Source organism: Mobula hypostoma, chromosome 12 (genome assembly GCF_963921235.1).
Source record: "Mobula hypostoma chromosome 12, sMobHyp1.1, whole genome shotgun sequence".
Classification (NCBI taxonomy): Eukaryota; Metazoa; Chordata; class Chondrichthyes; order Myliobatiformes; family Myliobatidae; genus Mobula; species Mobula hypostoma.
In genome coordinates, this window is record NC_086108.1 from 51701902 (window position 1) to 51719653 (window position 17752).

Sequence of the window (17752 nt, forward strand, 5' to 3'; positions counted from 1 at the left end):
CCTGAAACGTCAACTGCACCTCTTCCTTAAGATGCTGCCTGGCCTGCTGCATTCACCAGCAACTTTGATGTGTGTTGCTTGAATTTCCAGCATCCGCAGAATTCCTGTTGTTTGAGCCAATGTCAAGCTAGGCCTTAAATGAAAATACTTCTAGTCACAAATATCTTAGCCTGTTTTACTGAAGTCAGATGTGTCCATGAACGAATATGGAATGTTAAAACACCGTCAACAAACTTTATACTTGGATATGTTTTTAGAGAGATTCTTAATAAAAAGGATCAGTATGGGCAAATTTTACACCATATCAATGAGTAATTTGAACAATTTGCTCAATATTGTTATTGAATAGGCATCTTCATTAATTTTAATTAGTCCTATTTTTAGCAAGTACTTTATATTTTCAGCGTTTCAAATAATGGAACAATTATTTATCCAGCAAGAGTTTGCTTTGCTTCCTCTATAATCATTCCTGTTTGGAAGTAATCACTTCTGTAGAGATCTTGTGCATAGATAAAATAAAATAGCCTTATTCTCTTTGCGTAGTACTACATTTGAGTTGGATTCTGATTTGAAGGATTTAAGATTAGCTTAGATTTTGAAAACTTATGCTCGCCTGTGTGAAGATTTATGCTTAGAACTTAAATGGTCTGTATTGAAGAACGATATCCTATCCATTTTCTCGAATCAAATTACATTTGTAATAGAATTACTATTATTCACATTAAATAAAAAAAGGAAATTGAATATCTTACAAACTTCATTGAGTAAGATAATTTTGTATTTCCCTACATTTTAGTTGGGCAGTTCTCTAAGCTACATTTGCTGTGTGTCCATCTGCAATGACATCTTTGTCCTATTATTGATGGGCAGTTTTGTTTCAACCACCAGATGTCAGCAGTTGGCTTAGTTGAGACGATATAAATAATATCCTGGAGAATGGAGAAGTTAGATGCACTCTCAGTAAGGAAAGGTACGTCACATCCGGAGTTTCTCCGGTTAGCAGACGAGTTCCCTCCACACCTCTCTGACGTAGTGGGGATTCGCGTACGAGGCAGGTTACAGCAGTGGTTTGCCATTGCCTTCTGCCAGGTAAGTTTTCAAAGAGATCACCAGCTCGTAACCCAGCACGGATGGAAAGCATGCAGAGGAGCCAGCTGGCTGGATTCAAACCCGGGACCTTTCGTCCCAAAGTCTGACGCTGATGCCACTATGCCCCCAGCCGGGTCGCACTCTTAGTATTCGATTGAATATACATATTTATGGGAATTGATAGCTAAAGTAAAGTAATTGCCTTATCTACATTCAGAAAACTAGGTTAGTGTTTGTTTGGTTCAAAAGATGTCTGATCTTCAGTCCTTTCCTGCATTTTGTAAGGAAAAGTGCAAGTACCAAATTTCAGATCATTCTTATCCACCATTTGGTAAGCGACTCAGCACAATTATTCCGGGGTAGCCTCGTAACTATTATTTGCCAACTGCATCTGACATCTATGTCAAACAGGAAAAAATGCCTCTGGAAAGGCAAACTTTGTGTAGATGCTATATTATCTTGCTTCTCTACACCCTTGCATGCAGAATTGACTGGTAGCAATATGTCAGTGACTAACTTGGTCTTCTTCCTATCCAAGTCCCACTATGTCGGTGGAAGTATGGACTTGCATATTAAGCATGTGCTGTTTGATGTGGTAGACTAGCATTCATTTCAGAAATGGCAACTTCATTTTTGTTACTGTCTTCATGATAAAAATATATACTAGCCATAACCAGTCAGGCAAATGAAAACAATTAGAGTTCCAAACACACAATTATAAGATAATTGAAATTGATGAGGAATTCTCAACTTTCAATTACACTGTGAAAGCAAAGCACCTTACTTAGGGTAGACATGTACTGAGTTCATCTTTTCAGATAGATGTTCAACCCAATTGTGCAATGTAAATCTAATCCTGTAGATCCCTTTAGTAGCTGTTGATAGATTTTTATATTTTTCATTATTTATATTTCCTGATCAAAAGTTTCCTAATTAACCTTAACAAGTTTATATTGACTGCAGTCTCTTTACTATCAGTTCACCATATACTGTATTTCCATAAATCCTGTTCTCTCTTGTGCCCATTATAATAAATTCCTGCATTCCCCTCCCCCGCCAAACTATCCCCTACCATCCCAGGGGCAACTTGTAGAAGCCAGTTTGCCGAACAACTAGTGCATTTTTGGAATGTGGGTAGAAACCAAGTACCCAGAGGAAACTCACTTAGTCACAGGGAGAACAGAGAAACTCTTCACAGCAGCAGTGGTTAGAAACCAGGAAACCTGAGCTATGAGACATTTGCACGACCTGTAGCATCACTATGCCATCCGATCAATGCATAATGCAACTAGCTATACTTGAAACAAAAAAAAAAGTTGTTGTACATGATGCACCTGAAAAGTAAAGTAACAATAGGTAATACAGATATTAGAAAAAAGAGTTACAGGGAATTATAACAGTTTATTATCACCGGCATGTGTCGTGATTGTTAACTTAGCAGCAGCAGTTCAATGAAATATGAAAGAAAAAATATATATAGATCAATTATAATAAGGATATAAATGTATATTGAATACATTAAAATGTGCAAAAGCAGAAATAATATATATTAAAAAAGTGAAGACATGTTCATAAGATCAATGTCCGTTTAGGAATCGTTTGGCAGAGGGGAAGAAGCTGTTCCTGAATCGCTGAGTGTGTGCCTTCAGGCTTTGATACCTCCTATCTGGCAGTAACAATGAGAAGAGGGCATGCCCTGGAAAGTGGGGATCCTTAATAATGGACGCTGCCTTTCTGAGGCACCACTCCTTGAAGATGTCTTGGGTACTACAGAGGCTAGTACACAAGATGGAGCCGACTATTTTTACTACTTTCTGCAGCTGCTTTGGGTCCTGTGCAGTAGAACCCCCACCCCCGTACCAGACAGTGATACGGCTTGTCAGAATGCTGTCCATGGTACATAAGTAGAAGTTTTGGAGTGTTTCAGTTGACAAACCAAATCTCTTCAAACTCATAATGATCTATAGCTGCTGTCTTTCCTCCTTTATAGCTGCATTGATATGTTGGGCCTGTGGTAGATCCTCAGAGATATTGACACCCATGAACTTGAAATTGCTCACTCTGTCCACTTCAACGAGGATTGGTTTGTGTTCCCTTGTCTTGCCGTTCCTGAAGTCACAATCAGTTTTTCATCTTAAGAATATTAGAGTGGCTCATATGAGAATATGCAAAAAGTCTTTATAAAGACATAGTATTTTGCCTCCCACGTGCCAGAATTTGACTATTGCAATAGATTCTGGAAGGTGAACAGACAAAGCTCAAGATCTGCATTGGTAATAATCTCTTGTTCATATGAAGGAATCTTAGGAAGTTAGGAAAGTGATTGAGCAAGAGCTACAATGGTGATAATTCCATATTGCTCTGTGTATAAGCCTCTGGAAGGGTAGAAATAGGGTACTTCAGCCTTGTACAGTATTGTGCAAAAATCATACATATATAGCTAGTTTGTAAATCTGGGGGAAGGAACGGATGCCGGGAATGGCGAAGGTGGAGCGCCATGGGAAAGGTGGCAGAAAAGGAGTGCTGGGGTGGGAGGTGGTGCAGATGCAGTCACACCCAGCCCTGAGATACCAGGCAAAGTAATTTGAATCCAAACAAATGGTTTATTGGTCATTACAGAATGCCTCTCTGGTGCTTCCCACTTCCCTCCTCCCCCCCCATAATTCCACTTGCCCGCCCCCTTCCCACTCCGAACACAATAGAGACTAATATCAGAATCATCTCTCACGTTTGTCGTAATATTTTTTGCAACAGCAGCTGTGCAGTGTAATATATAAAATTACTATAGTACTGTGCAAAAAGTCTTGGGCACCCCAGCTATATGTATGTGCCTCAGACTTGTGCACAGTACGGTGTGCAGCTGAAAATATGGTACAGACAGTGGGGCTTTAGAGCCGAAGGTTATTGGAACCAGTTCTGGGTAGGGCAGATCATGTACAGACCAGACATATTTCACTCAGTACAGTGTCTCTGCCTGGAGGTTTGCAGGTGCTGTGGGATCAAATATGGCAGAGTATAGGTGCAATAATTACATGAGTTGCATCAAAGGGGGAAAAGGTCCAACTGGAATTGGCAAAAAGGAATAGCACCAAAGTAGACAGAACTAGAATTGGAGTATAAGGAAAGCAAAGACTTGAGTTTTAAAAAAAATAGGGAGACTGAAAATTAGTATGAGAGACGGGGACCACATGATAAAATATAAGTTGTCTCAAAAGTGTTTTTATGGGCAGATACAAGTAGTGAAAGTGTAGAGGAGCGTACACTGTTCAATAAGGTGGAGTATGAATAACTCCAGCAATTACACACCAGCTGGTCAAACCTTGGTATCAACAAATGTTTAGAAATATCAGTCTGGCACAGAAACAACAGTCACCTGGAAGAAAATCAACTAAGACAAGCCAGTATGCATTTGTTGAAGATAAATAAAATAGTATTTTTGAAATGGTAATGAATAGAATTGATGAGGGGAATACAGTCAAAGTGGTTTACATGGACATCATGAAGAGTTTTGATAAGATGCTTCATAACAGTCTTTAACAACAAAATAAAATAATCTTCCATAAAGGGGCATGGATACAGAGTTGGCTAAGTAATAGACTGGAAAGTGATGGTTGTTTTACAGATTGGAGAAAGGTAAATATGGCTATTTAAGAACTCAGACTGGAGGTCTCGGGCGTTTTCTTTGTGTGTCACTCCTCACTGCACATACACGGCTTCTCTGTGGAGAGAGTGAGGAGCACTGAGTTTCTGGGAGTGCACGTACAGACTATCTCACCTGGTCCCTCAATGTCACTCCTTTAGTCAAGAAAACACAGCAGCTTCTCCATTTCCAGAGGAGATTAAGGTGAGTGAGGCTCCTCCCCTCCCCATTTTAACCAGGTTTTATAGGAGCACCATTAGGAGTATCCCAATCAGCTGTTTCGCCGCCTGGTATGGGAAGTGTAAGACATCTGACTGTAAGCCCCTATATAGGCTGGTGAGGACTGCTGAGAAGATCATTGGAGTCTCTCTTCCACCCATCAGAGATATTTATCAGATAGGAGGCACTACAGCATTAGGACAAGAACAGTTGGGATGGGAAATAGCTTCTTTTCCCAGGCCACAAGACTACTGAAGTCCCTGTAACCACTCAGGTGTCATCGTGCATTAAGCACCAGTAGTGTTATACTGTTTACTTTTTAACTTGTGAAATAAATGCACCTTATTATTTGTTAATATACTTTGTTATGTGTGTGAGTTATATGTATTGTGTTGTGCACCTTGATCCGGAAGATATTGTTTTGTTTGGTGGTATACATGTGTATAGTTAAATGGCAATAAACTGCACTTGAATTTGATTTGCCTCCAGATTGTCACTGATCTAGTTAAGATCTCGGGAGATCTTCCCAACACAGCATCTATGATCCTCAACTCTCCATACTATGCATCTGCTTCCCCTTCAAAATGTGCTTGCAGGACTACCTGGACAACATTGCTGTTGTCTCACCAAATAGATTCAATAGGATTCAATCAGTACATTTAATATCAGAGAAATGTATACAATCCACATTCTGAAATTCTTTTTCTTCATTCCTACCTTGTTTAGTTCCCACCTTGACTCTGCCCTTTTTTCCACTGGTTTGATTCTTTCCCTCTTAGTACTTTGACAGTTTCTTCTTCTGAACCATCTTCACCATAGACCTTCAGTCCCTCTATATCTCTCCCATTCTAGAATGATATAAAGGCCCTGTATTTCACTGAATACAAATCCAGCCAGTACTCTTCCACTAGCAATCTCATTTACCAGGCTGAACGCGTTCTTTAACTCCATTCGCTCTCTCCAGATCAAAGGTGTAGCCATGTAAACTGGTATTGGCCCAGGCTATGTCTGTCCCTTTGTGGGATATGAGGACCAATCTTGGTTTTACTTTTGTTCCTCAACTCCTTTTCTAGTAAAGAGTTTCAAAAATGCATTACATTGCTGCCAATTTCCACTCTCCTCTCACTTTCAGCAATGATCCTTCCCTTTTCGGATTTCTCTCTCAGCGGAGTTCGTGGCAAGATCTACTACAAACCTCACAACATATCTTGGTTATACTTCCTTCAATCCTACTTCCTGTAAGAACTCTATTGCATTCTCAGCATACTTCCATCTGTTGTATATGCCTTTGTGATTAGAGTTCCCACACAGTGAATGGATTTAAATATTCATGAACTCTAGGTGTGCAGAAGAGGGGTGGAAAGCAGTAAAATAGCTAGGGTGTTGGCAGTGAATATGCTGGAATGGTCAAGGACCATCTTTTTATCTTGCTAACTGCACTTAGTTGAGATGAAGTCCCTTCTTTTTATTTGAAGGAAGTGAGGGAATAAGTTTTGGCAGCTCTGGCCATAATCTTTGAATCATTTTCAGAATCGGGTATCTGAGGACTGAAAAATTACTAAAACTAAGTGACAGAGGGATAATAAGAAAAATGAGGTTAGAGATGTGACCAAGTGCCAGGTGATTGAAGACATGGAAAAGAAGTGGGTGCCGCAGCATGGATAGAAAATTAGCTAAGTAGAGTAGGTATGATTTTAGCTTGGTTTGGAGAGATATATACTGTGGAATTTCCTGAGGTTGATACCCAGAACTGCTGCTTTTCTTGAATTTTGGAATGGACCATATAATTTCCAAATTTGCAGATGAAACAAAACCAAGGCCTAGTGAAATGTGAGGACCAAAGTACTACATTTGAATGTATTGACAGACTGATAAAGTGGGTGACTAGATGATATGAATCTCTTGCTGAGATGTGTTAATGATAAATTTTAATATGGGGACTGAGAAGTGGAAATACATACTGGAGAGCAGAACATTAAAAGCTTCAGAAGAACTGATGTGTTGATATGTACATGGGTCATTTAAAGTGGTAGAGCGGATGCGGGGGGGGGGGGAGGCAGGAAGCATAGTGAGTCCTAAGCTTTGTAACTAAAGGCATGGATAATGATTAAAAAGTCATACGTGATAACATTCCATTAACATTTTATAAACTAAACTGATTTGGCCACAACTGAAATATTGAAGCCTTTCTAGGTAGCACACTTTGTAGCTTTTGCATCTTTCCTGAGAATGTGGAAAAACATTTGAAATGATAGCACAAAATGCTGGAGGAACTCAGCAGGCCAGGCAGCATCTATGGAAAAGAATAGTCAATGTCTTGGGCCAAGACCCTTCCAGGGATGTGTAATAATGATTTTTTTTTAGACAGGTAACGTAACTCTAGAGTGTACAACTAGAAGTAGTAATGGAGACAGATTCCGTTGTATCATTCCAAGAAAGCTGGATAAATAGCAAAAGGGAAGGAATTTCCTGGGCTGAACAGAGGGGTAAGGAAGTGGGACCAGCTGATTTGCTCTTGCAAAAGCCAGTGCAGGTACATAAACAGATCTTGAATACCCATCTTTAGAAGTGGTGGAATTAATTTGAAATACGATTTATGGAAAAACTACAAGATCTGTGGTTATAAAATATTAGAGGCAAGGAATTTATCCTTTTAAAGCACTAATCTGTGTGCTGGTGTGTTTCTTGGGCTAGAGGAGAATTGATGGGACAGTAGAGTTGTGAAGACTTTCAATCAAGTAGCTAAGGAGGAGAATCATTAACGTGGCATATGCTCTGAAACCAGATGGAACAGACTTGAGTTGTTTGGCAAAATTGGTAGGAAATATTCTTTGAGTGCAGAATATTGTAATCTGGAATGCAAAGCTCAAGACTGCCGGAGAGCAAGCTAAGTAATTGTTTATAAAAAGAAATTGGATATGTAAATGAAGGCAAAATAGTTGCGAGCCAGTTTTAAAAATTAGTAAGTGTATCAGGTTGGGTGTTCGTATCATAGAGCTTGGCACATACATGATGGGCTTATCATGTGATCTGTGAAGCCCATAAAAATTGTATTGCAAGGCCTGTGGTGTTTAGACTATATGTTCTTTATAAGGCTGGCAACTACTACTGCCCGATTGTGTTCCAGTCCACAATGTAGAGCAAACACAAGCACGTATTTTCTGAGTCTTTGTCCTCCATTCAGAAGTCCCATGTGGGAGGCTATTCCAGACACCTCATGGTGCAGAAAGTTCTTCATTGCTGTTTGTCTGTTTGCCATCTTGTTCACGTTTAATCAAAAATTAAGAAATGTGGGTTTCTCTGGTTTCTTGTTTTTAATTGTTTATATTGACATAAAATTAAAATGTAGAATTTGTGGGAATGGCTTGTAAGTATCCTCATCTCTCTACCTGGCTACAAAGCTCTCCCCCTAGCCCAGAGAAATCCTGGCAGTAACAAACTCAATGCTGATAACTGGCTATTGAGCTTGATACCACAGGGAAACACCCAAGCATCAGCATCTCCACAGCAATCTGTAGAGCAAATCTTTGCTTTGAGAGAGCAGTGGGAGGCAGGAATTGACTGTGGTGAGGGCAAGACTCTGTGCCAGGGTCTCAACATGGCAGCATTCAGCCCCCCCTCCCCCTCTTTTGGTGCTGATTTCTTTGCTGCTTTCATTCCAGAGGACCTAGAAGTCAGCAAAGTACCAATGTTGGGTGAATTCAGAATGGAACTAAGATGCAGTTAAACAAAATAATATAGTACATTGTGGTAACTACAGATATTAATCTGCTAATAAACATTCACCATACATAAAGTTAGGGTGTGCCTTGTAAACTATATAAATGGCCAAGAGTCTGAACAAGAATGTGTTTTTCTTTTACCACATCAGTGCTGTGTTCTCCAAGATATTTCCTGTATTTCTTAATATTATGACCAAATTGTGTAATAAAGGCTTAATGTGCAATGTCTGGGAAGCATAAAACTACACAACACATTAATTTGTTCTGTTAAATTAAGGGTAACTATTAATAGAAATGAGTTGTATTTGGTTGATTATGTCAATAGGCATGTGAGTACATCTATTTTTGATTGTACTTTTGGCATGGAGTTAAATTTTTTTTTAAATATTTAATTTTTCAGATCCTTTGATTGTTGAAAAGCCAGAAAAATTTGGAGGAGCACCATCAAAAAACAAAAGTCGTCAGCAACTCCAGAGGGAAAGAGCATTGAACCAGCATTGTCGCAAAGCAAATGGGCACAAGGAAGTTTCTCTTATCCTTCCAGAACAACAACTGGCCAAAGCAAAGATGAACCCTCCACAAGCCATGGAGTCCCCTGCACCTGAGCTGGGACCGAAGCCAATTGTAAAAGCAGCTGATAGACAATTGACTGCACCTGAAGAAAGCTGTCAAAAAGAAATGAAAGAATCTAGTGCCAAAGCATCATGTACATTGCAGGAACCCTCTGTTAAAGAGCTATCAGCAGAACAGATCAAAGGGGTGGAATTGTTAGTAAGTCTAGAAATAATTATTAGAAATGGTGCTTAAATACTCTTGTTGTATCTTGGTAATGTCAAGGTTCAATCCAGCTCTCCACCACCCGCCCCCCCCACCTCAGAAAAGTCAGAAGAAACATTCGACAATGAGGTTTATATTATGTCTCATTCTAATGTAGATACAGGAGAAAACATTCCATGCCTTTGTTACTGTCCACTTGGATCATAGCTGATCACTGTCTTGGTTTTGTTTAAAATGCCTTTGTTTCATAAACCTTGCACAAATCCGTACAATCTCAGTTTTGGAATTGTGAATTAATCTAGCCTGAAATAAGCCCATTCTACGCCTCTTGCTGTAAAGAACAGTTTCTCATTTTGTCTTCAGCAACCTACATCTAAAATGAAGGTTATCCCTCTTGTTCTGGGCTTCCAGCAGAGGATCTGTCTGGCCAAACATGTATTTACTCATAGCTGCCTCATTTGGATTGCCCATAAGCTGTAGTTTGCTGGCAAATGCATAGCAGATGTATCTATACTTGATGTATGCAATCTGTTTGATTCTCATTTTAATATTTTTACTGGATAGTGGTGTAATCTGCTAAAGCAGTGGTTAACCAGTTTTCAGTGAAATTAAAAGTGTTCCTAATTATAGATAACATCTGTGAAGGAAAAAGGGTAGGCAGCTGAATTTTACCTGCACTTAAGAACATTCCTATTGTATTTTGTGTGATTCTGTTACTAGTTTGAACTACAAGCTGTGACATATTGTATATTATTTTATAGGTACTGAATTTGACCTGTAAAGTTCCTTCAATATAGTTGTTTCTCTGCAGGCGCGAGAGATCACGGCTAGAACAGCTGCAGCTAGAGCAGCGATTAATGGAAGAGAAGAATAAACGCAAGAAGGCACTTTTGTCGAAAGCCATTGCAGAAAGGTGTGGAATATTGATGAAGAATAAATTGACTTCCTCAGCCCCCAGAGCTTTTCGGACTACTCGGGGAGTTTGAGCTAGTATGAAAACTGGATTTTTAAAACTTAATTAGTATAGTTTGTTGAAATCTCAGGTAACAAAGGTAAACTATTTGGCCACCATCCACAAGGCTTGGTTATATAGGTAGTCTTGCAATTCTTGAAGTGAAAGATTCCATAAAGAATGAGGACTTGCCTATAGTACAGATTAACAAATGTTTCCATATACCCCTCTGAGTGAAATGTATACTGATTTAGTTAAAGTATACATTAAATGATGAATATAATTTGTGTAACAGTTAATTTTTCCTTGGCTACATTTAGTTTCTTAAGTTAAATGTAAATATAATCTTTTCAAAGGATGTTGTGACTTATATATACTGTGCCTTCCTGACCAATTATCTTCCTCCTAGGTCGAAGCAAACCATGGCAGAAACTATGAAACTAAAGCATATCCAAAAAGAGCTTCAGAGTTTGGATAACTTGTTATCGAATGGTGTTAATGTCCTCCGGAATCGGATTGAACAGTCCAGTTTGGAATATTATCAGGCTAAGTAAGAATTTTTTTTTTAAGGGACAGCCCGCAATTAGTTCGATATCTAGGTAATAGTGATGCTGACCACATCAGGTAATTAATTGTTGGTGTTATATCAATAGTTTTTACTCAATTTCTGAATACAGTTCTATTCTTGGCTAATATCAGCTAACTGCATTTCCCACTGAACCATCTGCAATTATTTTTTCGTTTTGCAATGCAGTGGATCCCGGTTAATTGGGGCACATCGGACCAGCACATGTTGGCCCAATTAAGCGGCTGCCCCAATTATCCAAAGTTTCATGGAAATAGAACATAGAGCATAGAAATCTACAGCACATTACAAGCATCTCAGCCCACAATGTTGTGCCGACCATGTAACCTATTCTAGAAACTGCCTAGAATTTCCCTACCATGTAGCCCTCTGTTTTTCTGAGCCCCATCTAAGAGTATCTTAAAAGACTATTATAATTAAAAAGGTGTAATAAATACAAACTACCATTTAACTGAGTAGCACATTAAGTTTTTTAAATGAAATGCAGAAAGAATTAGAACATTACCAATACTACTACAGTACTACAGAAGTGTCTAATAGTTCCTAATAGCTATCGACAGAGGAATTCATCTAGTTAACGTTGCCATGTTCTTGTGCTTGACTGTAAATGAACAAAATCAGCGCAGAAACCTAGTGCAGATAATGGCTGCTTTCATACAATGCTTTCCATGATTGCATTCTCCAAATCTTCATTTTCGTCGTAACATTCAAGATGATTGCTGATAACCTTCAAATTCTTCATAGTTCCTAACTTGCTGAGGAAATGATTTCATTTTCATTCCCAGCCAATTTTGGTATTTCCAAGCCTGAATGCTTGAAGCGGTAGTGTGCAAAACCGTTCTGAATTGTCCAACTGCTTATTTCTCACCAACAAATCGCTGCTTTTTGAATACATGCAACACTTTAGGCTTGGTAGAGTGTCTAACGGCGACACAGGTGCACACAACTGACGCTCGTTACAAACTGTTCAGCAACAGTCTCCTGTCCCAATTAAGTGGCATGGTGTCCCAAATAAAGGGAATCCCAGCTATTTTCTTGATTTTTTTTATTCTTTAAGAGTTGTCACAGATAAGTAGCTGTCCCGATAAACCAATGGCCCAATTTACTGGAATCCATTGTATTTAAAAGGACTGAGTAGCTTTCAACTATTGATGGATTTTGATCTTAGCAATATGTCAGGAAATTTCTATATTTTTCAGATTGTTGAGTCAAAGTTATAGCCAAAATAAATATTTCACCATGCAATTATTATAGTTATTAAAGTGGATTGCTGTCTTAGGTGGACATTTGCTAAACTTTTTTTAAGGCTACTTAAAAAAAATTACATTTAGATTAGAAATGTAATAGAAAGGAAATATTCTATTGAAATTTTACACTTGGAACAGTTATGACTTGTTATAAAAGTATCATGTTGGTCCTGCAACACAACTCTTGATGACCTTTACAATAAAAACACATGCTAGTTTACATACAAGTATGTGCTTATATGTATATATATTTCAGTATATTTTTAAAAAAACTCGTGCCTATTTTGTTTTCCAGGTTTAAATATGAACTTGGACAAGACCAGAATGATAAACTGAGTCCAAGCAATATCAGTTATTTAGATCAAATGAGACTTTGTTTAACTACTTGTCACTAACCACCGTTATTTTCTTAAAAAAAATCAGTTATGAATTTGCCAATGCTAGTTCCATTGAGCAGATCTTGAGAAATAAAACTCTTTACCAAAAGAGATGCATTATGCAATGAATCCCATTGTCAGCAGTTCATATGGTCACCCTTTGCCTTACCAGGCAATTAAATCAGGAAAAACCTGTCCCCATTGTTTTCCCCTTAGTTAATAAAGAGAATATGACAGAGTACAAGATGACATTACAGATTTGTCAAATTGATGTTTAAAAGACAATTATTTTCAAGGTAGCTAAATTTCAAGTAGTGCATTTTGATGGGAAGAATCAGATGGCATGTTGCTTGGATCATCTAGGTGGCAGAGTAAACCATCTAGTAGTGTAACTATATAGTATGTATTGCCAACATTTTCTTTTATTTCATTGCTTTGACTCGGATCAGGCAACATTTGTGAGAGAGAAACAGTTTGTATTTTGGGCCATTCAGAACTGGAAATAAATTGTTTAAAGGTGAAGATCAGGAAGAAGGAGAACAGAAAGGGAAATATGAAAGGTGTAATAAAGGTTAATAACAAAAGAGATAGTAATACAGATTTTGATGAAGTGAATTAAAAGTAAGTATATGGCAGTTGCCGGAGGGCTTGAAAGGTGAGAGGGTTTTTGAGAGAGTAGAAAGTGTACAGTGTTATTTAAATTGGTGGAGTGATTTGCGGGACCTCAGAACATCTTTGGCAGACAAGATTGAGGAAAATTGAAGTATTTTGTAAGTATATCGAGGGCAAGAGGGTAATCAGGGAAAGATCCGGATCTATTAGGGAACAAATGGTAATCAGAGAATATGGGTGACATCTCAAATAAATTGTTGTCAATTGAGAAGCATGTCATTGTAGTTGGAAAAGTCAGAAGGCAGTATCAAAGATCTTAATGGGCTTTCCAGTGGAGAAATCACTAAGACCTTGTATCCCAGGCTGCTATGTAAGTTAGGAAAGGAAATTGCTGCAGTCCTGGTAGATCTTTAAATCTTTGGCCGCTAGTGAGGTGCCAAATGCTGAAAGACCGCAAATATGGTCCCCTTACTCGAGAAGAGTAGCAGGGGAATAAGCCAGATAACTGCAGGCTCTTGAGTCCAATGTCAATAGTAAGTTATTGGAACAAATTGAAGGAGAGTATTATTCTGAAATTGGAAAGGCAGAGATTAATCAAAAATAGCGTGATTTTGTTGTGGATTATCCTGTGAATTTCTCAGAGGTAACGAACTGTATTGATAGGGGCAATGTCATTGATGTAGGCTACCTGGACTTCACTTGGGCCTTTGTCAGGGGCCCACACGTCCCTCGTGACAGGGAAGACTAGTTCAAAGGTTGTACCTCACGAAATACGGAGCAAATTGGATCCAAAATGGGAAGAACAGGGTGATAAGTAGAGCACTTTGTTTGTAATTAGAATCCTGTGATTAGTGGTGTACCACAAGGAATACTGCTGGGATTCCTACACACTAACAATTCAATTATGAACGTAGGGGGTTTAATGAGTTTGTAGATGACACAAAAGTTAGTAATGTTGTTAATGAGGATAATTGCTGACTGCAGAATAATATTGATCAGTTGGTATTAAGAATAGATCAGTAACAGATGGAATTTAATCCTGATAAGTATGAGGTGATGGAGCATATTACAATAAGAAGCAGCAGAGGTTAATAGCAAGGAGGGAAAACTATATTCAGCACACCAGAAGGATAGGATGAAGAGGGTGAGAGCAGGCTTACTGGGATATAAATGGTGGCCAAGGACAGATATACAAAATATGTTTCTTTGTTGTAACTTGATGAAACTCACTGCAGGTCTATTCACAATTTTAAAAATAATTTTAAATTAAGCATCATTATATTTACTATCAGTACAATATTGCACATAATGTATTTATGAGTCAGCAAACCTGCAATTTGAAGACGGGATTGAGAGATTAATTTGTTTAACGAGATACTGTTCTTGCGTTAGTGTTGCCCTTAATCTCTATTATCACATTTTTAAATAATCAAAGGTCACGTTCATTGGATGGATTTTCAAGAACACAAATGTTGTCCTATTATATATTGTTGTCACAAACAATTCTATGCTGATACTGAGTTTAAGACTCTACTGTATGACTAGAGAGTGCAGAAGAATTCATTTGAAAGATGGTCATTGTTACCACTCCTGTATGCAGCACATGATGGACAAACTTTGGTGCACCAGCTAATGAGGCAATCGCTATCCCATGTTGATTTACTACAGGCTCATACTGGCCTGCTGGTAAACTCCCATGCTGGTTCCCCACCAATTAGCTTGATTTTTGCTATAAACTGCAGAGGAAGATCTGTTAGGGCTCCTTGCAAAAGAATATTCATGGCCCCTGTGCATTTTGTTGCAACTGTTTTAATGGCTTTAGATGATTTTTCCACAGTATTGCCTTAACAGAGAATAACATGCATCTTGCTCATTGTGTGTCCTTTCCTGGCCCTCAGGAAGAGGTATGATAAAGCAGAAGTGGAATATGTTGCAGCTAAACTAGATCTACACAAGAAGATTGAACTGAAGGAGCAGCTGACTGAACATTTGTGTGCCATAATCCAGCAGAATGAATTACGCAAAGCTAAGAAGCTGGAGGAGCTGATGCGGCAGCTAGAAATGGAGGCAGATGAGGAGCAACTAGAGTTAGAGATTGAAGTGGAAAACATTTTGCAAAAGGAAGAACTACCCAAGGCATCTGATCAGACCAATACAGGAAGTGAAGAAGCAGCACACCAGACAATTCAAGAGGAGGGCAGCCAGAGTCATACATTTAAAAAGCAGATTGAAAATGAAGTGGAGAGCACTGCTACTTGCAACACAGGCAGGGGTAATTTAAAGGACGCATTTCAAATTCAAGAAACTGAGAAATTGAATCCTCAAGCTCCAGAGAAAATCCAAACAGTTGCTAGAACTTGAATATGTGTTAAGGTGTTCCATAAGTAAATATAGGTAAAATTATTGCCAACTTCCATAATATTGTCAATGTGCAGAAACTGAACTCAACTTATTTATTTTTAAGTATGGCTAAATGTTCCTTTTGATTGTAATTTCCTATATTTTACCACCAGTTCAATCTTTAGAACAAAATTTGAATTTTGGATGAAAAATAAATCATATTCAATATATGGGCTAGAAAGGTGACCTGAAACATGAGACACTACAAGTTTTCTTCACTTGATTAATTACTTGATCCCACATTTTGGTAAACTATAATATGTGCAATATTGTTCTTCCAAACACTGTTTATCAAATGTAACCAGACAAATTTTTGAGACTGGCTTGAGGACCTCTCAATTTTATAAAAGTTTCTTTTAAAGAAAGCATGAATATACTATTGTCATTTATCTCTTGAAGTATATTGTCATCTGTCATCAATTTATAACAATACTTCCATTTTTCTTTAAATACTTTCACATAATGGCTTATAGAATTTATCAAAGATCGCAACACCTTATGTAATTCTTGATGAATTGATTACTGACCTTCCATCCTTTTTTAAAATGTAATTATTCATTTGCTTAAAAGCTTTATTACAGTAGTAGATTACTGCAGAATTTACATGAATACACTAAGACTTTATTTTTACTGTAAATATATTTTTATATAATGTTCAATTACGCACCTTAACCAAATCAGAAAGGAGAACAATGAACTGGGTATTTGGAAGCAAGTTATTTTATTGATCTTAAAAATATCAATTCAGTCAATTAGATTCTACTAAAATGAACAAAATCTTGTCTGTGATGTTTATTTAAAGCCTTTGCATTTGGTAACTCGACAATTTTTGATTTTGCATTATCATCAATCATCTTCCTCTAATACATGTTATTCATATCACCATTTGTTGTGACAGGTTGCTGTATACTAATTTGTGTATTTATTCCTAAACCTGCTTAATTGGTTTGTTCCTGGGATTTAAATGGAAGACAAAGATGGTTGAAGAATATGTATATGATATGTTGCATTTGTACTTGTTCTGAGCTTGCTCACTTAGAACTTGTTTTACTCTATTGGTGCATTGATTCAGAATTGACCTGTAATTACAGATTAGTGGTTCTGCAATCCTTGTAGCTAAAAATGAAAGTTTCTTTTTGATCCTGAAGTACGATTTTGTTTGTTTTATTTGTCCACAAATATTATTTTCAGATTGACTTAATTTATAACTTCCACGCATGCAAGTATCCATTAGATACTTTACACAATTGTACCTTGGTATTGTCAGAGCTCAAACTAAAGCTGAAACTTGGTTTCATCAGATGTACACATGTAAGTACATCTTTCAATTTTAATATGAATTAGTGGCCTGACGAGTTGTTGTCTCATCCTAAATCACCATTTTCTTGATGTTAAAAAAAGAACTCCCTAAATTCTGTGCAAATTATTGTTTTGCAGCAGGAGTCGGTGTGTGAAATTTAGAAAAATCACTTGATTTGACTTCTAACAATATCTTTCCAAATTTGAGGTTAAGTCAAGTGCACAGCTACTTCAATTTGTGACCTGTTGGTCTTATTCCTCACTCCATACGCTTTACACAAAAATTTTTTTGTGAACTAACCCTCTATGTCTAAATTGTCATTTCTGCCTTAATGAATGAAAGCTTGCATTCTATCTATCTCTTTTCCTGACATTTGGATGCTCGTACTTTGAAGCACCCCAGGGAATATGAACCAAGCAAGTACCAAACTAAATAGTTGTATTTTAAACATGCATCTAGAATGAGTTAAATGTACAATTGGATAATTTGGGGATTTTGAGTTTTGAGTTTCTTTAGATTTTTTTTTAGATGAGGAACATTTAGGAGGCAGTGATCATAATATGATAGAATTCACCATGCAATTTGAAAGCGAGAAGCTAAACTCAAATGTATCAGTGTTACAGTGGAGTGAGCAGAATGATGAGGCGTGAGAGAAGAGCTGGGCAAAATTAGTTGGAAAGGTACACAGTTCAGGATGATGGCAGGGCAGCAATGGCTGGAGTTTATGCGAGCAATTCAGAAGGCACAGGATAGATGGATTCATACCAAAGACGTAGAAGAATTCTAAACGTGGGGTGATGCAGGCAAGGCTGACAAAGGAAGACTAAGCCA

General features: G+C 37.8%; 1 protein-coding gene across 2 annotated transcripts in view; it reads left to right on the plus strand.

Moving 5' to 3' along the window:
- The window catches only part of gorab (golgin, rab6-interacting), a 31594-nt gene extending 14832 nt beyond the window's left edge, over positions 1 to 16762 (plus strand). The window contains exons 2-5 of one of the 2 annotated variants that reach the window (XM_063064937.1): positions 9071 to 9437; positions 10259 to 10360; positions 10809 to 10949; positions 15120 to 16762. In XM_063064937.1, coding sequence (XP_062921007.1) covers positions 9071 to 9437; positions 10259 to 10360; positions 10809 to 10949; positions 15120 to 15582 — 1073 coding nt within the window. In that variant the 3' untranslated portion in view covers positions 15583 to 16762. The remainder of the gene's footprint in view (positions 1 to 9070; positions 9438 to 10258; positions 10361 to 10808; positions 10950 to 15119) is intronic. The other variant, XM_063064938.1, reaches the window with a different exon arrangement.
- The last annotated feature ends 990 nt before the right edge of the window (positions 16763 to 17752 follow it).